At 34.3% G+C, this 27,647-nt stretch overlaps 1 protein-coding gene across 2 annotated transcripts in view; it reads right to left on the bottom strand.

The window, feature by feature from the left end:
- The window catches only part of Cep128 (centrosomal protein 128), a 387,702-nt gene that overhangs the window by 238,454 nt on the left and 121,601 nt on the right, over nt 1–27,647 (bottom strand). For both annotated transcript variants that reach the window (XM_076848049.2, XM_076848048.2), the window contains exons 16-17: nt 20,531–21,181; nt 14,262–14,426 (exon numbers count right to left, since the gene is read on the bottom strand). In XM_076848049.2, coding sequence (XP_076704164.1) covers nt 14,262–14,426; nt 20,531–21,181 — 816 coding nt within the window. The remainder of the gene's footprint in view (nt 1–14,261; nt 14,427–20,530; nt 21,182–27,647) is intronic.

The raw sequence follows: 27,647 nt of genomic DNA, 5'->3' as shown, positions 1-27,647 counted from the left end.
GTAAATAATATAGCTCATGTGTACCATGAGCACAAACACATCCTATGGGGTTTTTTTTGTCAAAAATCTATAGAATATTTCTTCATCTACATTACATGGAAAAATGAATTAGGTCAATAAGCACTTTAAATGGCAATTAAAAAAATAACTCAATGAAAACAAACCTGGACATTCATTTTGTGTGCCCTTTTAGTATTAACCAAAGCCAGCCAGGACTGCTTAACTTCAAGCAAAGCACTAAAACAGATGCAATATAGTAAGTATATGGCCTACTCTGCTTGATTTTCCTGACCACAACTGATCCTAGTTGCATTACTTAGCCTAATACCTATACTATAGGAATCATATCCAACTAAAGAAATAAATGAAATTAAATAGAACAGGCTTTTAATGAAAAGTGCTCAATATGTTCACTCTCTTCCCCAGGACTTTGTCATTAACAACCATTCAGTGAGTGAAGAAATAAATGGCAGGCCTCTCAATCAAACCCAAGTCAAGTGCCAATATGACTGACAACTTTCCTCCTGGAATTCATTTAAAATTTAAAATCAACCCCTTCAATTGTAAATGGTTAATACAGAATTCATTACCAATAAAAACATTTGAAAATGGCTCCACCATTTTCTAATTTCTGTGTTCTAATTCAGAAAGTAAAGACTAGATGTACTTCTTGTATACAACTTTATTTCATGCTCCTAATTCTGCCACAGCTGCATGCATAAATGCCACATCTGAATTCCCATTGTACATTCATTTCACTTTTGCATCCTCAGTTTTTTCCTTAACATCTGACATGGTATTTCATACATAGAAAGCACTCTGTTGTTTCAACGAATTCCTTGTAAAAGTCAAGGAACACTCTGGACTTAAGGACTACAAGTTATTCACTTAAAAACACTTTAACAATGACAAATGCAAAACTTATCATTTTACCTTTGACCATTTTGTTATTTTTAATGCTATTTTTAAAACTACAGGAGTCTGTAATATAATTACATATACATTCTACTTTTTTACTTTGAGTTTCTTATTTAAATTTATTTTCAAATTTAACTTATGGTGGCTACAGCTTTATTCTACTCAGAATTTAAAATTTTTAAAAAGCGTAAAACACCAAATACTTAAAAATACTTAAAACACCAAAGAAAAAGCAGTCTCCTAAAATGTAAGCCTCAAAATAAAATGCTAGAACTGAACAGCTCATTTGCTTTTATTTTTTCATTCTTCGAGAAAAAAAATAAAATAAAATAATTCTCCCTGCTCCCATCATATAGATCTTAGTCAAAATGTGGAAATGTCATATTACAAAGTAGTGGATACAAAACAAACATTTGATAATCATATATATTTTTTCCATGTCTTCAAAAAAGAGCAATATCAAACAGATGGTCAAATTAAAATCAAAATACAACTTTTTTTTCATTGACAGATAACATTGTACTCTTTTACTGTGATGACAGGATTTAACATCTAACCTATATATATTGCCAAAACAGAATTCTGTTATACTCATTCATTTTTTCCCCTCACAGACATGTTATATGTGGAAATTTCAGATTTTAATTAGATATTTCTAAAAAAATCATTGTTGATTCCCATTCCAAAAATGTCAGACTGAAAAGTAATAGGATATGGTAATTTATTGAATATAATAATTCTAAATTTAAATTCAATGCTAAGAGTTCAAAATAAGATACATGTGTCATAAAAGGGAAAAATACATGAAAATTGCTCCTATATCCAGCTTCTACCATGTTTCTACTCAGTTTTGGGCTAATCATTATATACTCTCAATAGCAGTATCCACATCTGAAAATATGGATATCATTATTAAACTTGTGAATTATAATTACCATGTTTCAGTGTTCCACATTTTGGTGTTTTTTTTTTGTTTGTTTTGTTTTGTTTTTGTTTTTTTTATTTTTTTTAATTAATTTTTATTGTTGGTTGTTCAAAACATTACATAGTTCTTGATATATCATATTTCACACTTTGATTCAAGTGGGATATGAACTCCCATTTTTACCCCGTATACAGATTGCAGAATCACATCAGTTGCACATCCATTGATTTACATATTGCCATACTAGTGTCTGTTGTATTCTGCTGCCTTTCCTATCCTCTACTATCCCCCCTCCCCCCTCCCCTCCCCTCTTCTCTCTCTACCCCCTCTACTGTAATTCATTTCTCCCCCTTATATTTTTCCCCCTTTCCCCTCACTTCCTCTTGTATGTAATTTTGTATACCCCTGAGGGTCTCCTTCCATTTCCATGCAATTTCCCTTCTCTCTCCCTTTCCCTTCCACCTCTCATCCCTGTTTAATGTTAATCTTCTTCTCATGCTCTTCGTCCCTACTCTGTTCTTAATTACTCTCCTTATATCAAAGAAGACATTTGGCATTTGTTTTTAAGGGATTGGCTAGCTTCACTTAGCATAATCTGCTCTAATGCCATCCATTTCCCTGCAAATTCTATGATTTTGTCATTTTTTAATGCAGAGTAATACTCCATTGTGTATAAATGCCACATTTTTTTATCCATTCGTCTATTGAAGGGCATCTAGGTTGGTTCCACAGTCTTGCTATTGTGAATTGTGCTGCTATGAACATGGATGTAGCAGTGTCCCTATAGTGTGCTTTTTTTAGGTCTTTAGGGAATAGACCAAGTAGGGGAATAGCTGGGTCAAATGGTGGTTCCATTCCGAGCTTTCCAAGAAATCTCCATAATGCTTTCCAAATTGGCCGCACCAATTTGCAGTCCCACCAGCAATGTACAAGTGAACACCCTCTCTCACCACTTCTGTTCAACATAGTTCTCAAATCACTGGCCAGAGCAATTAGACAGACGAAAGAAATTAAAGGCATAAAAATAGGAAAAGAAGAACTCAAATTATCACTATTTGCAGATGACATGATTCTATACCTAGCAGACCCAAAAGGGTCTACAAAGAAACTATTAGAGCTAATAAATGAATTCAGCAAAGTGGCAGGATATAAAATCAACACACATAAATCAAAGGCATTCCTGTATATCAGCGACAAATCCTCTGAAATGGAAATGAGGACAACCACTCCATTCACAATATCCTCAAAAAAATAAAATAAAATACTTGGGAATCAATCTAACAAAAGAGGTGAAAGACTTATACAATTAAAACTACAGAACCCTAAAGAGAGAAATAGAAGAAGATCTTAGAAGATGGAAAAATATACCCTGTTCATGGATAGGTAGAACTAACATCATCAAAATGGCAATATTATCAAAAGTTCTCTATAGGTTTAATGCAATGCCAATCAAAATCACAACGGCATTTCTTGTAGAAATAGAGAAAGCAATCATGAAATTCATATGGAAAAATAAAAGACCCAGAATAGCAAAAACAATGCTAAGCAGGAAGTGTGAATCAGGCGGTATAGCTATACCAGACTTCAAACTATACTACAGAGCAATAGTAACAAAAACAGCATGGTACTGGTACCAAAACAGGCGGGTGAACCAATGGTACAGAATAGAGGACACAGAAACCAATCCACAAAATTACAACTATCTTATATTTGATAAAGGGGCTAAAAGCATGCAATGGAGGAAGGATAGCATCTTCAACAAATGGTGCTGGGAAAACTGGAAATCCATATGCAACAAAATGAAATTGAATCCCTTTCTCTCACCATGCACAAAAGTTAACTCAAAGTGGATCAAGGAACTGGATATCAAATCAGAGACATGGTGTCTGATAGAAGAAAAAGTTGGCTATGATCTACATACTGTGGATGTACTACATACTGTGGGGTCGGGCTCCAAATTCCTCAATAGGACACCCATAGCACAACAGTTAATAACTAGAATCAACAAATGGGACTTACTCAAACTAAAAAGTTTTTTTCTCAGCAAAAGAAACAATAAGAGAGGTAAATAGGGGGCCTACGTCCTGGGAACAAATCTTTACTCCTCACACTTCAGACAGAGGCCTAATATCCAGAATATACGAAGAACTAAAAAAATAGACAATAAGATAACAAATAACCCAATCAACAAATGGGCCAAGGACCTGAACAGACATTTCTCAGAGGAGGACATACAATCAATCAACAAGTACATGAAAAAATGCTCACCATCTCTAGCAGTCAGAGAAATGCAAATCAAAACCACCCTAAGATACCATCTCACTCCAGTAAGATTGGCAGCCATTAGGAAGTCAAACAACAACAAGTGCTGGCGAGGATGTGGAGAAAAGGGCTCAGTGTTCCACATTTTGTATAAGAAAATTAGTTCCAGTGTTTTTATCCAACATAGCCCTACCTTTAATATAAGTTCCCAGTTCTCATTTTACAAGTGATTTAACAGCATTTCGTGGTAAGAACTAAACTACATCTTGATTAATGCTATCTATTCAACACTTAAGTTCCTAAGTACTGCTAACAAAAATGTCTCACAATTTGTGCTCTTTACTTATCTCTAAACTGCTTCATCAAAGATCTTCTTATGTTCTTAAAAGATGAATTTAAAAAAAGTCCTCCCTCAAAAGATGAAAATATTTTACATGTTCTTAAATAAGCAGAATTAATATAGTCAAAATGCCTCACTACAAAAGCAATATACAGCTGGGTGACATGGCACACGCTTATAATCCCAGCTACTCGGGAGGCTGAGGCAAGAGAATCATAAGTTTGAGACCAGCCTCAGAAACTTAGTGAGGTCCTAAGCAACTTAGTGAGACTTTGTCTCAAAAAATAAAATAGGGCTGGATATGTGGCTCAATGGTATAGTGGTTCTGGATTCAATCCCCAGTACCAAAAAGGAAAAAGCAGGAGGAGGAGGAAGAAGAAGAAGGAGGAGGAGGAGGAAGAAGAAGGAGGAGGAGGAGAAGGAGAAGAAGAAGAAGAAAAAAAGACACTATACCTTTAATACAATCCCCATCAAAATACCAATAACATTCTTCCTGGAGTTGTGAGTACAGGGGGAGGGATGTCCAATCTTAAAACTCATTTGGAAGAAGGAGAGATTCAGAATAGCCAAAGTTATTCTAAACAATAAAAGGGATATGGGAGGCACCATAATACCCAATCTCAAATTATACTACAGACCTACACAGTAGCAAAAACAATATATTGGCATCAAAATAAACATGAAGACCAAAGGAATACAACAAAAGACATAAAGACAAACCCAATTTTTTATAGCCATCTGATAATTGACAAAGGTGATGTAAATATACCTTGGAGAAAAGGTGGCCATTTTAGTAAATGGTGCAGGGAAAACTGGATATCCACATGTAGAAGAATAAATTGAGATCTCTTTCACTCTGCACAAAAGTTAAATCAAAATGCATCAAAGTCTTAGAAATTAGAAACCTTGCAACTGACACTTAGACTCAACACTCCATCAGATAGGTGCAGGCACCAACTTCCTCAAAAAGACCCCTAAAGCTTAAGAAAAAAAAAAAGAATCAATAAGTAGACTGCCATCAAATTAAAAAGCTTTTGAACAGCAAAGGAAATGATTAAGAGTAAAGAGAGAGCCTATAGAATGGGAGAAAATCTTTGTCAGCTACACCTGTGACAGGGGATTAATACCCAGTATATATGAAGAACTTAAAAACTCAATGCCAAAAGAAAAAAAAAAAAAAGCCCAATCAATAAATGAGCAAAAGAACTAAACAGAAACTTCTCAAATGAAAAGACACAATAGCCAAGAAATAAATGCAAATCAAAGCTACACTAAGATTTCATTTCATTCCAATTAGAATGGCAATTACAAAGAACATGAATAATAATAGATGCTAGCTACAATGTGAGGGAAAAGGTACCCTCTTACATTGTTGATAGGACTGCAAATTAGTACAACCACTCTGGAAAGCAGTGTGGGGACTCCTGAAAACACTAGGAATGAAATCACCAGTTGATCCAGCCATCCCACTCCTAAATATTTATCCAAAAGAACTAAAATTAGCATACTAAACTAATATAGTCACATTTATATTTATAGCAGAACAATTCACAACATCCAAATTATGGAATCAACCCAGATGCCATGTTACTAGATGAATGGATTAAGAAAATGTGGTATATATACACAACAATGGAGTTTGACACAGCCATAAAGAAGAATGAAATAATGGCATTTGCCAATAAATAAATGGAAATGGAGAAAATCCTGCTAAGTAAAATAAAAAGACTCAGAAAATCAAGAGTGAAATTAACAAATTAAGGGAAAGAAAGTGGTTGGGGAGAGAAGAGGATATCATAAGATATAGGGAAGATCAGTGAAGAAGAGGAAAACAAGGTTTTGATAACAAAACGTGATTTTGTTATCACATTATATAACTATATAACTATATATATATATAACTATATATATAACTATATATATATATATATATATAACTATATATATAAAGGAAACTTTACTTTTATGTAAATTTAGATGAAAAGAAGTTTAATTGAGAAGAAGATAGAGAACAGGGGAAGAAAAAGAAGAAGGGGGGAGGGGACAGTGGGTATTAAAATTGATTCCTTGCATATTTGACTTTGTCAAAATGAACTTCATTACTTGTATAAAAATGAAGCTCTAATTTAAAAAAATAAGGTCCTCTAAAGACAACTAAGTACAGCTATTGAAATAAGCAAGTATTAAGTTAGAGAATAGAGCATCTCAAATAATTTACAAAGTCTTTATACTGGTGGATATGATTCCTACCCCAAGTCTGATACAATGAGAAAGAACAGAATTAGTAACCCTGAGTACTACTTCCAGTTCTATGAAAGGAAAGCTATAGTTCTGGAACAACTCTTTGGGCCAAAATATCATCTATAAAATAAGATAGTGGAAATTAATAATGTTCAAGGTGCTTTTACACTTTATAATCACATTGATGAAAACTGTTGACGGCAATATCATCTTTGTTTCAATAGTGCAGGGCCACCATATGAACTCTGACATAATCTTGTTAAACAAAAGCTAACATACAGATTCTTTTTATTTATTTATTTATTCATTCATTCATTCATTCATTCTTATTAGGTATGTATGACAGCAGAATGCATTTTTGATTCATTGTACACAACTGCAGCAAAAATTTTCATTTCTCTGGTTATACATGATGTATCTTCACAGCATCACACCATATATGCAGTCATACATGTACTTAGGGTAATGATGTCCACCTCATTCCACCATCTTTCCTGTCCCCATCCCCTTACCCCTTCTTTCCCTCCCCTTTGCCCAAAGTTCCTCAATTTTTCCCATGTTCCCCCCCTTTGTGGATCAACATCCACTTATGAGAGAAAACATTCAGCCTTTGGCTTACTTCGCTTGGCATGACATTCTCCAACTCCATCCGTTTACTTGCATATACCATAATTTTATTCTTTTAATGTTGAGTAATATTCCATTGAGTATATATACCACAGTTTCTTTATCCATTCATCTATTAAAGGGCATCTAGATTGATTCCACAGTTTAGCTATTGTGAATTGAGCCGCTATAAACATTGATATAGCTGCATTACTATAGTATTCTGCTAATTTTAAGTTCTTTGGGTTAGACTAAAGAGTGGGATAGCTGGGTCAAATGGTGGTTCCACTCCAAGTTTTCCAAGGAATTTCAACACTGCTTTCCAGATTGGTTGCCAATGTGCAGTCCAACCAATGTGCAGTCCCCCACATCCTTGCCAATACTTTTTGTTGTTGAATACTCTTGATAACTGCCATACTGACAGGTGTGAGATAAAATCTTAGAGCTTAGTTTTGATTTACATTTCTCTAATTACTAGAGATGTTAAACATTTTTTCATATATTTTGTTGCTCAATTGTATATTTTCTTCTGAGAACTGTCTATTCAGCTCCTTAGCTCATTTATTGATTGCATTTTTTTTTTTTTGGTGTTAAGTTTTTTGAGTTCTTTATATTTCCTGGAGATTAGTGCTCTATATTTGATGTCCATGTGGAAAAAATCTGCTCCCAAATTGTAGGCTCTCTCTCTTGCTGAGAATCTTTTTAGTTATGAATCCATCCCACTTATTCTTTTTTTGAATTTATTTATTTATTCTAATTTTTATATATAAGCAGAATGTCTTTCAATTCATAGTACATATATAGAGCACAATTTTTCATGTCTCTGGTTGAGCACAAATATTTTCACACCATTCGTATCTTTATACATGTACTTAGGGTAATGATGTCTAACTCATTCCACCATCTTTCCTACCCGCTACCCTCTCCCTTCCCCTACCTCCCCTTTGCCCTATCTAAAGTTCCTCCATTCTTCCCATGCTCCCATCCCCATCCCCATTTTGGATCAGCATCTTCATAACAGAGAAAACATTTGACATTTGGTTTTTGGGACTGGCTTACTTCACTTAGCATAATATTCTCCAACTCCATCCATTTACCTGTAAATGCCATGATTTTATTCTCTTTTAATGCTGAATAATAGTCCATTGTATATATATACCACACTTTCTTTATCCATTCATCTATTGAAGGGCATCTAGGTTGGTTCCACAATTTAGCTATTGTAAATTGTGGAGCTATAAACATGATGTGGCTATTTCACCACTGTATGCTGTTTTTTTAAGTCCTTGGGGTATAAACCCAGGAGTGGGATATCAGTGTCAAATGGTGGTTCCATTCCAACTTTTCCAAGGAATCTCCATACTGCTATCCATATTGGTTGCACAAATTTAGCATACAGATTCTTGTGGAGCAGAAAAAATTGAATGTACTAAAGAATCTTCCAACACTGTCAAGGCTAACTAAAAGGTATGGTATCCATATGAAAGCATCTCCTACGACAGAGAAAAGTTCCACATATGGATGTGATAATGGGCGAATTACAGGAGAAAAGTAAAATGAGGGTGGCAGGAACCACTGGCTTCCTCCAAGTTTTCAATAAATATTGGCAAGAAGCACTTTCTCATATTTCTGGTAAGATTATATAATAACATATTCTTTATACCTAGAATTTCTCATTCTCTTATATAGTTAAAAATGAATGCAACTAGTAAAATCATTATCTCACTAACACTGGAAAACAAATATTTTCATTATGTTTGTGTTAGGCTTAGGAAAACAATCAGAATGTTTTTGTCATTTTCTTTTCAAATTTTTTCTCATTATTTATAAATATACCTGAACAAAATATTTAAAATATTTTTGAGAATATGGCCACAATCCTAAGAACAAAAGACCAAAAGAATACATAGAGTATAAACGGAATCTTCTATAATATACTCTTTTCTTAATTTTAGGCACCAGCTCTAACAAACTATGCAAATGTTCAAAATTAAAATTCCCTTCTTTTAATATGTCTGCAAATTACTTGTGATTTCAACAATAGCCAGTATCATTACTAAACACCTATTTGAATATGAAATTTCTCAAAACTTAGATCAGACACAGATCTGTGTCAATCAGACATTATTATGAAACTTTCACAATGTAAACTGATGCTGTCTTGCTAAGCAAAAATGATTTAATTATCTAACTCTTGTTGATACACATTCCACTAAAATCAAAAAAGATATGTTTCTAATAAAATAAACAGTGTTATGAGTTTCTACGCAAATGTCAGAAAATCAAAAGATTAATATCAATAGGATCTTTCTGGAACAAAAGAGAAAATATTTTCCTACAAAATTTAAACAAAGAAAATAATTAATTTTAATGATACTATAATTCTGAAAAATTCTTTATCTAACATTTCAGGAGCAATTCTTCCCTGGTAAGAAGCTCTTAATAAAGTCTTAAATGCACATATAAAAGTTCTGCAAAATACTTGTTCTCTTTGTTATGTAAAATTGGAAAATAACATTTGACAAAGCAAAATCAAATGTTAGAAAAAAATGCATTGTTTACCACAGATTACCACTGAACATACGAGGAAAATATGCCAAAGTTAGTTATTCTGTCCAGATACACTAATGGCAATCTTCTACCACTGATTGATGCTGGCACTGGTGCTAACACTTTATATGAACTTTGATGTAGTTTTAACATTTCTAAGTTTATCAAAGTGATAATAAGACTAGAAACATCCTAAAACAAAGCATACCATTAAAATAATATGAATTTTTTTTAGAAACACTGTGCATGTCTAGTAACTCATGTATTTATATTGAAAATGGACAAGCAAGAATATCATTTTATGAGGAAAACAAAGTTTCTTTTTGATTACAATAGAGCCATATTGTTAATCCCCTTTGACCCATTTTTCAAGTTTACTACATTGCTTAAACAGAGATCTTTGGTCTATTACTTCATTGGGCTTTCCTTCACTGAAAACTTAATTTACCTTATTTTATTTTCCCTAGTCTGGCCCCCTTGCACGTGCACATGTGTCTGTATTTGTATATGTTTGTGTGTATACACATTTACCTGTTTCTCTTTAACTATAAATTATTTGCTATGTCTCAGGTTCTATGCCTTATCTTAGAGATGGAAAAAATACAAAGATGTGATTTCTCTCCTCCATTAGAAAGCATAACTATAAAACTGTCCACCTGTTTGGTTTCTTTACCACATGCCTTCAAAAATCACTTGTTGATAGAACTGCCAGTTATTTTCACATGGGTGCTTCCTTTGTGGAACATCTGTCTCAAATGATTCAATACAGTCTGGTTCTAAACCTCTCATCTGCACAGTTCTATGGTTTTATAATTAGGTAGACCACAGGCATATTATTGCCATTATGATTATTTTCACATTATTGTGTAGATCACAGGCAGTTGATTGCTAGGTTGAATCATTAATCGGTAAATACATGAAAACACAATTATAGCAGCTACTAATAATTGACATATTAGATACCAGATAATGGGCCAAGTACTTTGCTTACATTTTCATATTTAATCTTAAAATAAAGGAATTATTATAATGTTAAAGGTCGATAAAAACTGAGGCATTAATGTTTAGGCAACTTAACTAACGCCACACTAGAAAAGGGTGCATAGTCACCATTTTGCAATAATAACTAATGCTATGCTACCTCTCAAAGAAAAAGGCTCTGTTTGTAGATGAGATAATCCATTAAAATTTTGGTTCACACCTATCCATACTAAGATATGGGCAAACACAGTTAAATCAATCAAAAACATGATCATTTAAAACCAAAATAAATATTGAAGAAAAAATAAGGTGTACAGTCAGCCCTCCATATCCTCCAAATCCAGAATTCAACTGACCATATATTGAAAAATATATATATATGTATACCAAAAATTTACAGACTTTACCCTGGTCATTACTTCCTAACTAATACCATATAACAACTACTTACATAGCATTTACATTGTATTTCAGTAATGTGGAGATGACATAATATACAGGAAGATATATATAAATTAAACACAAATATTATATGATCTTTTTATAAGGGACTTGAGTAACTGCAGATTTGGCTATCCTTGGAAGACACTGGAACCAATCCCCTATAGGACAGAGAAACAACTTACGTGTATGTGTGTGTGTGAGATATATATTTGTATTTGTGTGTGTGTGTGTCTTTAAGATTACTTACCATTTCAGTATACAGTGGTCATTTTTCCTCTATGTTAGTATGCATTGTCAGTACTTGACCACAGGTTGAACATCTCTAATCCAAAATTCTAAAACCCAAAATGCTCCAAATTAAGATACTTTTTAGTGATGACAGGATATCACATGTGAAAAATTCCACATTTGACCTCATATGACAGATCATCATCAAAACATAGGCATACTAAAAATATTGTATAAAATTACCTTTGGGATATGTGTTTAGACTTGGTCCTATTTCTAAAATATCTCATTATATATACATAAATATTCCAAAAGCTAAATAACTCCAAAATCTTAAACATTTCTAGTCCCAAAAATTTCAAGAAAGAGATATTTAACCTGTATATAGTTTTAACAACTAAAAGGATCAACTGCAGACCAGTTTTCTTATCTATATTCCATTCTCAGGATATATGCCTGTCTCATCATGGATGCTTAAGTGAATGCTGCATTTATCTGGATGTGTGATAATGCATACATACATATATATATATATATGAAACATCTCAAACGTAATCACTGAAGAAACATTTAAGCAGAGCAAGGTAAACTTTACATTTTCAGCAAATCAAATATTTCAACACATTCTTAAATGTAGATAAGGAAATATAAAATGTTTAAACACAATCTTCTGGATAATATTTTAATTATTGAAAGTTGGAAAAATTACCATCATCTCCAAAGCAACTATGCACTGGCCACAGATAACATTAAATATGTATGAACATTAGATTCAATTGTCTGGAGCTGCCATATAGGAGTTGAGCATTGCCTAGCTTTGAGCGATGGAAAAGTGGAGATTGGTTCCAGCTGTGTGCAGAAGCAGGTGAATCCCCATCTCCACTCAGCAGAGGAGTAGGCATTACCCAACGGGAGTGGGCCGCCTTCTTGTTCCTTTGTAATACTACCCCTTACCTTTTTGGGATGGAATGTTCTATGGAATAGCCCCCCCTCAATAAATAGGATGGTTTCAGATGTGCTCTCTGTCTTTAGTCTGCCTCTCTTGCTTCCCTTGGAGGAGCTGGGGCCTAGGAGCTGTGGCAGAACCCCCCAAAAAAGGTAATTTCTCTGTCTCTGAGTGATTATTTTGTGCCAAACCAATTCACCTGGAGTGACCCTGCTTGATTTAGTTGCATATTGTGGCATTCAATCAAAGCAAAATATGGAATAAGAACTAAATTTCAGCTATTGTACACCTTATAGGTTGAAATTTAGGAGCCCCATTTAACCATGAATTCTAATCTAACTTATTCTTGGTTTTAAAATCACTAGGATTAATATACACATACAAATATATGCACAAATATATACACTAGCTGAACATCACAAACAAAAAAAGAAGAAAGGAGAAAGAAAGTTTCTTCCTAAAAGTTAATGAACACTTTTATGATGGCACCCAGTGGCAGTTCTTTGTGGATTTATGCAACCCTCAGCCAGTACAGTATTCATTCAGCTCATGTCTATTCTACCTTTTTCCATTATCTGTACTTTAACAATCTTTTTAACATTTGACTTCTGTCACACTCCACTGAAAATTCTTTTTGGAAGTTGATGAAAGAAACAGAAAGCAAATTTAAATATTTTGTCTTCTCTTCTTTGTTGATTTCTTGTCAGAAGTCAACCTCAAAAGTAGTGACTTCTAAAAATCCTGAGTATTTTACCCAACATGCCATAAATGGTAGTTATTTGAAATAAATTTACATATCTACTGAGAAGAACGACATGTGGGGATATACCAAAGGTTACAATCTCCTTAACTTTCACTCTCCACAACTATAATTGATAATATTATCAATTTAAAAATTACTATGAGAATTAGCTCATAAAAAGCATTTAACCACAGATACTTTATTTTGAACCTTAGTTTTCTCATGGATCAAAGAACCCTAATGCCTACAGATTGAATGTTTTGTGTCTCCCCCAAATCCATATGTTGAAACCATGTCTCCAATGTGATGGTATTTGGAGGTGGGGCTTTTGAGGGGTAATTAGGTCATGAAGGTGGTTAAGGATGTGTAAATTTATTTCAAGTACTACCATTTATGGCATGATGGGTAGAATACTCAGAATTTTTAAAGTAGAAGTCACTACTTTTTGAGGTCATCTTCTAACAAGAAATCAACACACAAGACAAAATATTTAAATTTGCTTTCTGTTTCTTTCATTAACCCTCATGAGGATTAATGCTCTTATAAAAGAGAACCGAGAAAGCTCCCTTGCTACTTCTGCAATATAAAAACACAGTATAAAGGCACCAACTAGAAATCAGAGGTGCACCTTCAACTGAAACTACCAGTGCCTTGATCTTGGACTTCCCAGCCTCCCAAACTATGAGATACAAATATCTGTTTTCAAGACATCTGTCTACAGAATTCTGTTAAAGCACCTGACACGTAGAAAGCCCTCAATAATTTACCAGCCCTTTCTTTTTTTTTTTTTTGCTAGTTCTTTTTTTAATATATTTACATATATTAAACATATAGAGCACAATTCACCAACCATTTCTTATATCTAAACTGCTATTTTAAGATACATGATTATTTTTAAATCCAATGTATTAGAAGGTGGATGGTTGAAAGAATAACACTCCCAGCATTCAAAAAAACGTCATTTTTTTTTTCTGGCACTAATACAACTTTCCTTTGAAAAACTATAATTACATTTTTTAATATACACAAAATATGAAATTAATATGCCTTTTGCATTAGAATTTATTTATATTTTTACCTTTTCTTCTAGTTGATCCTTCAAACACTGGTATTTTAGCTTCAGTTTTTTGTTCTCATTTTCATTCTGGGTTAATTCCTCTGTAAGTTTCTCACACTGTGATTTCAACTTCTCTAGCTGACAACGATGGACTTTAGCCATGTTCTTATCTTCTAAGTTTTCTGCCTAAGACAAAAAGAAGGAGAAAAGAAAGTCCACTGGCTGTGACCAAATTGTTTCAAATAAATAACACAATTTTCAGTGGAAAAATAAAACTTTAGCTCTCTCAAAGTATTCATACAAAGAAATTAAAATAAACACATACGAAATGTTCTTTGCATTTATCCAATGACCCATCGCCAGACAGCAAGTATTTACCAAATGACAAGTACTGTACTAAGTACTAAAGATAACAGATATGAACAGAGAAAAAGGCAATCATCCATTGACAACAATAAATGATAACAGTGGGGGCTGGGGGACATGGCAATCAAAGGAAGTGACTCCAATGCTGAGGAGTAGGAGTTATTAGAGAACTATTCCCCTCGAAGGGAAATAATATGCTACTTCAGAGTGATTAGTTTTCTCAGCTGTAAAAGAAGCTTAGCATTCCTGTTCTTTCTAACTCAAGGATTTCAGGAGATAACTGTGTCCTTTCTATACAATACAATTATTCATACAAATCTTGGGTGCCTAGAAAGATCATAACAGCCAAGAAACTAAAAGTTAATATTGCAAGACTTTATTTCAGCACCAATAGGGTAGTAAAATGTCTGCCTAAGACAAAAAGAAGGAGAAAAGAGACTACACTGGCTATGACCAAATTGTTTGAAATAAGTAAAATAATAAAATCTTGGAGTTAGAACAGGAATGCTAAGCTTCTTTTCCAGCTGAGGAAACTAATCAGTCTGAAGTAGCAAAAATTGATATTATTAAAATATCAATCTGTATTTGGATATAATCAAAATTGCTTTAAAAGATAAACATTAGGAATAATCGGGGCTGGGGTGTGGCTCAAGCAGTAGCGCGCTCGCCTGGCATGCTCAGGGGGCTGGGTTCGATCCTCAGCACCACATAAAAATAAAAAGATGTTGTGTCCACCGAAAACTAAAAAATAAATATTAAAAAAAAATTCTCTCTCTCTCAAAAAAAAAAAAAAAGACATTAGGAATAATCTATTCTGTACATGGAATTCAAGAGTGGTCCAGTATATAAACCTAAAGAATCTTAAGATAACAATGCAAACAGCAGGTGTCAGAAACTTCTCTAAGACATTTTGTGTACAGTTTGTCTTTATGTCACCCTCACAAAAACTAATCTGGGAGACAAAATTATTGCCTTGTTGACTCCTGCTTTGAGGCTGAAGCAGAAAAAAGTTAGTAAGTTACCCAAGGTAAATAGTGAGGAAATGTAGAGCCAGGATTTGAACCAGGAATTCTTTCTAATGTTTGTGTTTCAACTACTCCATCACTCTGCCACTCAAAAGGAACAATATTGTAAGCTTTTTAAAGCCATCTGGGTGCAACTTTCAATGCTAACTGGCCATACCTACAGTTACTAAGAGTCTATAAGCAACTACATATAATATGTTTAAAATATGTGTGTTAATGCCTAAAATGTATCTGCTTCTTTTGCTTGTATAAGTTTATTATGTATGTTCAATTAGGTGTATAGGAACATAATAATTGAAACAACTTCCTAAAAGTAAGAAGTTTTGTGAGTTTTAGACAGAATCTATATTTTATTTACTTCACAAAATTTACCTAAGACCTGATGCCACTTTGAATTAACTAGGGAATTGATTTTTTTTGAGCAAGCCTATAATCACAGCCCAAAAATAAATTTAAAAAATAAAGTCTCTCATCAGGAAAATTGTTCAATTACAATTTTAAATTTCAGTAGAATGCTTTTCTTTTTTTCTTATGTCCTATGAAAAGCATAGGTAAACAAGGTTTCTCCCAAAGGTTGGTGATGTGCTACAGCCAGCTCAGATTCTCAGAAGACAAATGTGTTCCTCCTCCACTAACTTATCCCATGTTCAGAGATGTCTCCTTTGAAATCAACCTAGATGGGGATATTTATACCTCTGAGCTGGGCAAATTCTACCAACCAGGGATTTTTGCCCCCTGAAGTACATGCTTCTCCATACTTATTAGCACATCAATTCCTAATTAAACTAAAAACTTATTGTATTTTTTATTACTTTTAATTTTAGGATTTACAACACAATGATGTGTTCACAACAATCCAGTGATATGCAAGAATTTTACTATTCCTGATTTGTTGATAAGACATAAAAAGGTGAAGTAACTTTATTAAGAACATATGGCCTAGCGATAAAAGTATAGAAAAGTATAGAACTTCAATCCTGCATCTTTTGGTTCCAATAAAAAGCTGTATAAAATAACTTTGTTGAAATTACAATAAGATGATAGTCCAATATCCTGAAAATGTTCATAACAATTAGAACATGTCAGTAAACACTTTAAATTTAAATATAAAAATAGGCATGAGAAAGGAGATTCTACATGAAGGGGGAAAGTACAACTAATTTGTACAGAGAAAAATATGGATAATGTATCAGAGCTTATTATACTGATAAAATAATAAATTATGTGATGCTGAAGGACACAAAAATGTAACATTTATAGAACTACTTGTCTAAAATTCTACTGTTCATAATTTAGTATACTAAATCTGTGAATATCTTTGCTGTCAACATTTTTGTACTTATCATAGATAAGTAAAAGTGTAGTATTACATTAAAAAAAAAAAAAAGCATAAGGTGGAGACTATTCCTTAAGGGTAACTTTTTTTTATACTACTGGGCCCTCACAATCTCTGATCCTACATTAGGGAACAGTACAACACCCTATTCAGACCTCAGTCTTTGAAATTAAAACAACAAAAAATGTTTACAGTTTCTAGAGGATCAGAAAACATGTAAATTATAAGTTCTTAACACTGAAGAAATTTCTTAAACTGCTTTAGTTGTTGTATTGTAAATGAATTCAAAGCATTTCCTAAAGGACAAGGAAATCAGTTTTCTCCATGTTACATCGGGAAATTCAAACTAGGTAGATCCCAGAACATATTGGGAACAAATCCTCTGATTTTCAGTTTTTCAAATGTTTAAACCCAACATCCACTGAGTATCTTGCTATATATGTGCTAGATGCTATAAGACAGGAACGTGGGTAAAGACCTGAACACCAGCAAACCAAAATATAAGGCAGCCTCCATATGCTACACTGGAGAAACCAACGAAGAGCTATGAAATAAAGAGAACTGAGCAATTTATCCCAGCCTCTGCTGAGATTTATTCCAACTTTAGTGCATCTATAAAAGAAGTATAAAACTAATTGGGCCTTAAAGGTTTAGGCAAAATTTTTTCCCCTGCAGATCAGTGGAAAGGCCAATCCAAATAGAGAAAAAGCAATGAAATGAATGTATGGGGAACTGTTATATATTTTTATGCAGAGATTGGGGAATATAAAAATGCCATTAATGTGCACAAGTAAGGTGGGGCCACAGGAAGGAAGGCTGGGTTAAGGTAGAGACTTTGTTCCAGAGACAGTAAATAGTTAACATGGTTTTTGAGTAAGAAGTGATACATTTAAATACATATTTGAGAAAATGCAATTAGGAGGTATCTGAGGGCTGCAAGGGAGAAGTTGGGGTAAAAAGAGGAACTAGGTGGAAGTAGAGAAGCAACTTGGAGGTATGTCTAGGTAGTCTGAATTAAACAGCCCATTTCCACTATGACACGTGACATATTCAGATCCTGTTAGGTGTCTGCCTGTACCACCAATACTTCATCTCCTACTCAAGAAAGCATATCTGAATGTGAGAATGATGTTCTTATAGAAATAATCCTGAACTTGCTCTAATTTGATAAATTACTACCTCCTGGTTAGTAACATGTAGGTTATTATACAACCTAAATAACAGTAAGTCTATAAGCAACTACTAGTCTGAAAATGGGCACTCCAGTATAAGAATTTCTAACTGAATAAACAACCTATCATCATAGATTTGCACCCCTTATTCCTTTGCCAAGGATACTTTTTCTTAAGATTCAACCATGTAGCAGTACTTTCATGCCCCAGCCTAGTCTCAAGCAGTTGATCCGTCTTCACAGCAGTTTTTGTCTTCTCTGCTCATAAATTCCTCCCATCACTGCCCTATTCTACTTCAGAGATAAGAAAGAGAATTTCAGTCTCTTCAACTCCCAAGACCACCTCTATTAAGTGGCCCAATCTTACTGGCTTCCTTCATCTTTTCCTTCAGATAAAAAGATGCCTGGTCTCTATTGAGTGCTGTTCACTCTATGTTTTAGCCAGTCCCCTCACATCTACCATGGACTTTTTCTGTCAATCTCTGCCAAATAGAATGACAACATTTTTACTTCTTTTAGTTTGTCTCTTACATTTAATATCCAAATGCCATAATTTCAACTGCAACAACACATTACTGGTTCAAAAATATTTCACTCTAATCTCAATTTTTCCCTCAACTCCTGACTCATTCATTATTTACTAAACTGCTGTACCAGGATGTTCATGGTTAATCTTAAAGTCCCTCCCATCTAACTCGATATGCTAAAAACTAGATTTGCCACCCTTCTCTCCAAATATGTTCTTTCTGTATTTTCTATGTTGGCAAATAGCATCATTACCTACCTAGTCACCAGAGTCATTAATCAGTCATCCTTGAATCTAAACCTTTCCAGGAATAAAAATAATTAAGAACTCAGGCATTTAACCACATAGGTTTAAGTCCTGTCTATACCAAACTCCAGCAGTAAGTCTTTAGGCAAGTTACTTAAAATTCTCAAATCACAATTTCCTCCTCAGGGAGAAAATAATACCATACAAGGTATAGGGATGATGTCAGTATTACATAAATAATAGCAGTCTCTGATATAGCTTGTTGCAAAAATGTTTGCTAGTAGTTTATTATAGTCCCAGTCAACCAATTAACATATAATATAATTTATTTTCTTTTAGATCAGTTCCTTTTCATATCCCATATTCTACTTTTTTTATATACCTTCGTCAACTCTAAAGGATAAATATTATATCATACCATATTTAATCAATATTAAAACATTTTTCACATTTTAATTATCTCTGGTTTGGATTGTTTTATAGTTGATGGCATGTCGTAGCTTCATAGGCAGAAGGCAGTATTTTTCTTAGTAGATTACGACAATGATGCATCTTAAAATTGATGCTTCTTGAACCAGTGAACTATAATAAGAATCTCCTCCCTACTCTTCCAGTCTCTGTTCTGATCTACCTAACCCAATGACCCTAAATCCACTATTGTCATAAGGCTACACAGGACAGGGAAAGAATCCATTCAATAGGTATAGCATTCTACAAATGTCAGCTACTTCAATATAATTTCATCTTGCAGTTTAAATATTTTTAAAGTAGTAGTTGTCAAAAACTTTTTTAAAAAATATAACTAACCTCTAAATATTTATCTATTCATTTATCTATTTAACAGTATTTACAAGGTTCCAGAACTATTTGAGGCATTGGAGTTATAGCTATAAATACAACAGACTCAAATCCCAGTCCTCGTGGAGTTTTCATTCTAACAAAGGGAGAATAACAAAAATAAATATGGAGTATGTAATCTGTATTATGTAATAATAAGTACTATAGAGAAAAAATAGATTAGGGAACTTGGATAGATTTGTCACATTCCTGACAATCATGATATCAAATGAGTGCCCTGAACAGTGATAACAAATGCCAAAGCACATTAGAAACAGTCCTCTAAATAAATGCAAGGTCTTAATTAGGCATTTATCTCGGAAACTTTGATTTGGAACTGAAAAGGTAAATCTCAAAAAATTCTTTGTTTTACACAGCCCATAAGCTGATCCACTTTAGTTACCATACTAATAAGAACCGTGGTTACAGCATCTATGGCCTTGACAAGTCTTTGCCTTTTATATTTTAGGAGGTCATAAATGTTGAATGAGGGCACGTTTCAGGTGTACCACTTACTGCCACCTCTACCTTTCCTGGAATCCCAAAATAGCTAACTGTTCTTTTAGAAGGGTTTCAATACTCTAAAATAAGTACTCCCAGTTGGCTGCTATAGGTCATTTCAACCTGGCCAAACAGGCATGAATAAACCTCTTTATTGTTGGTTTTATCTTCCCTTCAGTGCTTGGGAATATAGAATGATCTCTAAAAGTTTACGCTTTATTAACTTCATGAGTCACCAGAATAAATTCTTTCAGTATTACCAAGATAATTCAGCACAGGTACCTTTAATGTCCTAATATGATTCTCTGCTTCACTCTTTTCCTTCTTAAAGTGCTTCATCAGCTCCTGGATGTTTTGCTCATGTTTCGTTTTCACACTCTGCAGTGATGATGTGAGATCTGCCAGCTCCCTTTGGTGAACGTCTCGTTCTAGCTTTAACTGTGTAATGATGGTAGCTGTTTCATCATCCCTGGATTTTGATTGGGCTGTGAGGTCAGCAAGATCCTTAAGCACTGCTTTTTTGGCTTTCTCTTCCTCAGCCAATTTATTAGCCAGATCTGCTCGAATGGCACTCAAATTCTTGATGGACTCCTGCATCTCAAGAAGTCTAACTTTGTCCTGGGCCTGGCTCTTCTTTAGCTCTGCAATTTCTTCCTCCAGGTGAGCCTTCTCAATTTTTATCTGACTATGACTCTTATTCTGCTTTTTCAGTTCACCTTCTAGTCTATGAATGCTGTCCAGGGAATTCTTGACTTCCATCTCAAGCTCAGCTTGATGAGACTTAACATCATTTAGTTTCTTCTCCTTAGAGCGAAGCTCTTCCTCTTGAAGGGCACGCTTGGTTAAGACCTCATTCAACTCCTTTCTAAGATTCTCTACCTGTTGTAATGCTGCATAAAGCTGACTTTTCAATTCATCCTTTTCTTTTAGAATCTGATGGGTTAAGAATGTAAAACAAAACAAGTTACTATAAAATTCACCATAGACTGTCAGGTAAAAACGTTTATAAGGATAAGAAAAATTCATTTTAAAAAGTTATTTTTAATGAAAATTATTTTTAGGCTAGAAAAGGGGAGGATATATAATTATCCTGAAACAGTCTCACACTGAAACATGTTATTTCAGATTTTCATTATCAAAATATATTAATCCATGATCACAAATACTTAAGTGTAAGATAAATTGAGCAAAGGAATGGGGAAAGAACAAACTCCTATTATGATTTATTAGAGATGAAAATAATATTACCTAACATAACAATAAAGTGCACAAAAATTACACACCTTTAAAAAGAGATATATTTGACACAGAGATAGAATATAGGGAAGTATACAAATAAAATTTAAGAAAGGTTATGATGTAATAAGCCCCCATTAAAAAATCAGTGTCAATATTGACAAGAAATACACCAATATACAACTGGGAGTCTTAAAGTCACAAAAGAATGAAATGAGATTAATTTATGATTCCAATATGTAGGGAAGATTTTCAAGAGAAAGGTTGCTAACTTAATTGTTTATTATCCCCTGCCAGCTTCACCAGTTAGGAATTACATGAAGGAATAGAGGCTAAGAATTAATCATCATGGTCTCTAATTCTCACTACTCAATCATTGCAAATGAAAAAGCAGGTCACCAATGAAGCCAAGACTGTTGTCTCTACAATACTGGCTCCAAAGACCATTTCTCCAAGTCTGTCCTTGCTTACTGATGCTCACCAAACCTTTTCCTTTTTTTAAGTTTTATTTTTTGCTGACAAATATTGCACATATTTACGGAGGGTAAGGTGATGTTTTGACATGTGAATCTCTATGTCTTGAACCAGAAAATAAAATTAATAGTCATTATAAAATCAAAAATAATAAATTAAAATGCAAATATATGAAAGGCACTTCTATAATACACTTCGATATGAAACAATTAATCATAAAACATAATGAGTCAATCATTCAAAAAAAAAAAGGAGTTTCCTTAAGTCCATATTCAGTTTAAACAGGGAGAAAGAAAGAATACCAAACTAATATAAGGAATAAAAAAGTGATTACATAGAAACAATAGTTACTTTGTGCTATGATGTAGCACAAAGGCACTCCCCAGATGCCAATGCCATGCTCCTTTGACTTCCTAGTCTCCAGAACTCTGACCTAAATAAACTTCTGTTGTATATAAGTTACCCAATCCATGATACTCTGTTACAATAGCAGAAAATAGACAAAGACAGAAAAATTGAGACCAAAAGGTAAGTCTGCTACTGTAATACATACATGAAAATTTTGGAAGTAGTTTTGAAACTGGCTAATGAATAAAGGCTGAAACATTTGGAGAAGCAGGATAGAAAAAGCCTAGATTACTCTATTCTATGCCCTAGGGCCTTATGCAAGGCAGAAATGAGAAGTGATGAACTAGGATACTTGCCAAAAGAAATATCTAAGCTGCAAAATATTGAGGCAGGGAAGCCATGAGACAGGAATACCCTTGAGACTCTCAGAAGATGAGCTACCAGCATGCAAAGCCACAGAAGCAAGGCTGCCAGAGGCTTCAGGGTTCCAAACCTCCCAAAGTGTCTAGGAGGCAGCACACAGAGTGAATAATTATTCTCCAGCTTTATAACTTAGCTTTTCTCTGTTGGATTTTGGACTTACTTGGGACCATTACCCTTCTTCTCTTACCTATTTCTCCCTTTTGGAATAGGACTGTCTATCCATGCCTGTACTACCGTTGTATTTCAAATAGAAAATCTGTTTTCATTTCATAGGCTCATAGCTGGAAGAAATTTGTCTAAGGATGAATTGTGTCTTGAGTCTCACCCATATCTGATTTACATAAGACTCTGTACTTTGAACTTTTTAGTTAACACCATAACAAATTAAGAGATGAAAGGCTTTTGGAATGGAATTAATCTATCTTACATGTGAGAAGCACATGGGTTTGGGGTAGCCTGTGAAGAAATGCTATGATTTTACTATTTCCTCTAAAAGGCATAAAAGTTTTAATTGTCATCTTAAGAGTTAGTGTCTTTTAGAGGTGATTAATCAGGGTTATGGTGTCACGAGAGATCAATATTACTATCACAGGAGTGGGTTAGGTATCTCAATACTGGATTTCTTATAAATGTGGGTTCAGTCAGAATTTCTGTCTCATGTTTGCTTACCCTTCCACCTTGTTAGGACACTGAACAAAGGTTTTCACCACTTGCCTGTGCCATGTTCTTAGATTTGCCAGCCTTCAGAACCATAAGTCAAATAAACCTATACTATTTATAAGTTACCTATTCTGTAACAATCTATTATAGTACAAAAAAAAAAAAAAACCAAAGACAAGGTTCATGTGATTAGTTTAGGGCCATCTAGGTAATGTCCTTATCTTCAACTGAACGGTGCCATATATAATCATGAGAGTAGCATCATATTCATAGATCCTAGGAATTACACTGAGACATCTTTGGGGGCAGGAAGGTCATTCTATTTACCCCATCAAAGAAAATGAAAACTGGCTTTAAGAATAACAGGACAAAGACTTCTTAGGTGCAGGAATTAAAATTAAGAATCAATAAATCAAATGGACTCAAACTAAAAAAGTTTCTTCTCAGCAACAGAAACAATCTGTGAGGTGAATAGAGAGGCTTCATCTTGGAGCAAAATCTTTAGCCCTCACACAGATACAGCGCTAATCTCTATGGTATATAAAGAATTCAAAAAGTTAAACACACACACAAAAAAAATAACCCAATTAATAAATGGGACAAGGACCTGAACAGACACTTCTCAGAAGATGATATACAATCAATCAACAAATATATGAAAAAATGTCCACCATCGCTAGCAATTACAGAAATGCAAATCAAAACTACTCTAAGATTTCATCTCACTCCAGTCAGAATGCCAGCTATAATGCATACAAACAACAATAAGTGTTGGCGAGGATGTGAGGGAAAAGGTATACTCATATACTGCTGGTGCAGCTGCAAATTGGTGTAGCCAAAATGGAAAGCAGTAGGGAGATTTCTTGGAAAATTGGGTCTATACCCAAAGGACTTAAAAACAGCATACTACAGGGACACAACCACATCAATGTTTATAGCAGCACAATTCACAATAACTAAACTGTGGAACCAACCTAGATGCCCTTCAATAGATGAATGGATAAAAAAATGTGGCATATATACACAATGGAATATTACTCACCAATAAAAGAAAATAAAATCATGGCATTTTCAGGTAAATGGTTGGAGTTAGAGAAGATAATGCTAAGTGAAGTCAGCCAATCCCCCCAAAAAAACCCATGTTTTCTCTGATATAAGGAGGCTAATTCATAGTGGAATAAGGAGAGGGAGCATGGGAGGAATAGATGAACTCTAGATGGGGCAGAGGAGTTGGAGGGGAAGGGAGGGGACATGGGATTAGAAATGATGGTGGAATATGATGATCACTATTATCCAAAGTACATGTATAAAGACATGAATTTGTGTGAATATACTCCGTATACAACCAGAGATATGAAAAATTGTGCTCTATATGTATAATAAGAATTATAATACATTCTGCTGTCATATATTTAAAAATTAAAAAATAAAAAATAAACATAACACTAATAACATAATACTATTATCTTTTTTTTCTGCTGGCACTCTCATTCATTTTTTTTTTTTATTTTTTTCATCTTTCATACGTTTGATTCAAGTGAGTTATGCACTTCCATTTTTACCCCAAATACAAATTGCAGAATCACATCAGTTACACATTCACAATATTTACATAATGCCATATTAGTGACTGTTGTATTCTGCTGCCTTTCCTATCCCCTCTCCCCTCCCCTCCCATCTTCCCTCTCTACCTCATCTGTTGTTGTTCAGTTCTCTCCCTTCCCCCCCTCTTTCCCATCACAACCTCATATATATGATTTCGTATAACGATGAGGGTTTCCTTCCGTTTCCATGCAATTTCCCTTCTCTCTCCCTTCCCCTCCCATTACTCATCTCAGTTTAATGTTAATCTTTTCCTCATGCTCTTTCCCCGTGCTCAGTTCTTAGTTGCTCTCCTTAAATCAAAGAAGACATTTGGCATTTGTTTTTTAAGGATTAGCTAGCTTCACTTAGCATAATCTGCTCTAATGCCATCCATTTCCCTGCAAATTCCATGATTTTGTCATTTTTTAGTGCTGCATAATACTCCATTGTGTATAGATGCCACATTTTTTTTTATCCATTCATCTATTGAAGGGCATCTAGGTTGGTTCCACAGTCTAGCTATTGTGAATTGTGCTGCTATGATCACTGATGTGGCAGTATCCCTATAGTATGCTCTTTTAAGGTCCTCAGGGAATAGTCCGAGGAGGGCGATAGCTGGGTCAAATGGTGGTTCCATTCCCAGCTTTCCCAAGAATCTCCATACTGCTTTCCATATTGGCCGCACCAATTTGCAGTCCCACCAGCAATGTACAAGTGTACCCTTTTCCCCACATCCTCGCCAGCACTTATTGTTGTTTGACTTCCTAATGGCTGCCAATCTTACTGGAGTGAGATGGTATCTTAGGGTGGTTTTGATTTGCATTTCTCTGACTACTAGAGATGGTGAGCATTTTTTCATGTACTTATTGATTGATTGTATGTCCTCTTCTGAGAAGTGTCTGTTCAGGTCCTTGGCCCATTTGTTGATTGGGTTATTTGTTATCTTATTGTTTAATTTTTTGAGTTCTTTGTATATTCTGGAAATTAGGGCTCTATCTGAAGTGTGAGGAGTAAAGATTTGTTCCCAGGATATAGGCTCCCTATTTACTTCTCTTATTGGTTCTCTTGCTGACAAAAAACTTTTTAGTTTAAGTAAGTCCCATTTGTTTATTCTTGTTAATAACTCTTGGGCTATGGGCGTCCTATTAAGGAATTTGGAGCCCGACCCCACAATATGTAGATCGTAGCCAACTTTTTCTTCTATCAGGTGCAGGGTCTCTGATTTGATATCAAGCTCCTTGATCCATTTTGAGTTAACTTTTGTGCATGGCGAGAGAAAGGGATTCAGTTTCATTTTGTTGCATATGGATTTCCAATTTTCCCAGAACCATTTGTTGAAGATGCTATCCTTCCTCCATTGCATGTTTTTAGCCCCTTTATCAAATATAAGAAAGGTGTAATTTTGTGGATTGGTTTCTGTGTCCTCTATTCTGTACCATTGATCCACCTGCCTGTTTTGGTACCAGTACCACGCTGTTTTTGTTACTATTGCTTTGTAATACAGTTTGAACTCTGGTATCGCTATACCTCCAGATTCACACTTCCTGCTTAGAATTGCTTTTGCTATTCTGGGTCTTTTGTTATTCCATATGAATTTCATGATTGCTTTATCTATTTCTACAAGAAATGCCGTTGGGATTTTGATTGGCATCGCATTAAACCTGTAGAGAGCTTTGGGTAATATCGCCATTTTGATGATGTTAGTTCTGCCTATCCATGAACAGGGTACATTTTTCCATCTTCTAAGATCTTCTTCTATCTCTCTCTTTAGGGTTCTGTAGTTTTCATTGTATAAATCTTTCACCTTTCTTGTTAGGTTGATTCCCAAGTATTTTATTTTTTTTGAGGATATTGTGAATGGAGTGGTTTTCCTCATTTCCATTTCAGAAGTTTTGTTGCTGATATACAGGAATGCCTTTGATTTATGCGTGTTGATTTTATATCCTGCCACTTTGCTGAATTCATTTATTAACTCTAGCAGTTTCTTTGTAGACCCTTTTGGGTCTGTTAAGTATATTATCATGTCATCCGCAAATAGCGATAATTTAAGTTCTTCTTTTCCTATTTTTATGCCTTTAATTTCTTTTGTCTGTCTAATTGCTCTGGCTAGTATTTCAAGAACTAAATTGAATAGAAGTGGTGAGAGAGGGCATCCCTGTCTAGTTCCAGATTTTAGAGGGAATGCCTACAGTTTTTCTCCATTTAGAATGATGCTAGCCTGAGGCTTAGCATATATAGCTTTTACAATGTTGAGGTAAGTTCCTGTTATCCCTAGTTTTTCTAGTGTTTTGAACATAAAGGGATGCTGTACTTTGTCAAATGCTTTTTCTGCATCTATCGAGATGATCATATGGTTCTTATCTTTAAATCTATTGATGTGGTGAATAACATTTATTGATTTCTGTATATTGAACCAGGCTTGCATCCCAGGAATGAATCCTACTTGATCATGGTGCACAATTTTTTTGATATGTTTTTGTATTCAATTTGCCAGGATTTTATTGAGAATTTTTGCATCTAAGTTCATTAGAGATATTGGTCTGTAGTTTTCTTTCTTTGAAGTGTCTTTGTCTGGTTTTGGGATCAGGGTTATGTTGGCCTCATAGAATGAATTTGGAAGAGCTCCTTCTTTTTCTATTTCTTGAAATAGCTTGAAAAGTATTGGTATTAATTC

The sequence above is a fragment of the Callospermophilus lateralis genome, chromosome 3 (assembly GCF_048772815.1).
Source record: "Callospermophilus lateralis isolate mCalLat2 chromosome 3, mCalLat2.hap1, whole genome shotgun sequence".
In the NCBI taxonomy this organism is placed as follows: Eukaryota; Metazoa; Chordata; class Mammalia; order Rodentia; family Sciuridae; genus Callospermophilus; species Callospermophilus lateralis.
This window is presented reverse-complemented; position numbering and strand designations above follow the sequence as displayed.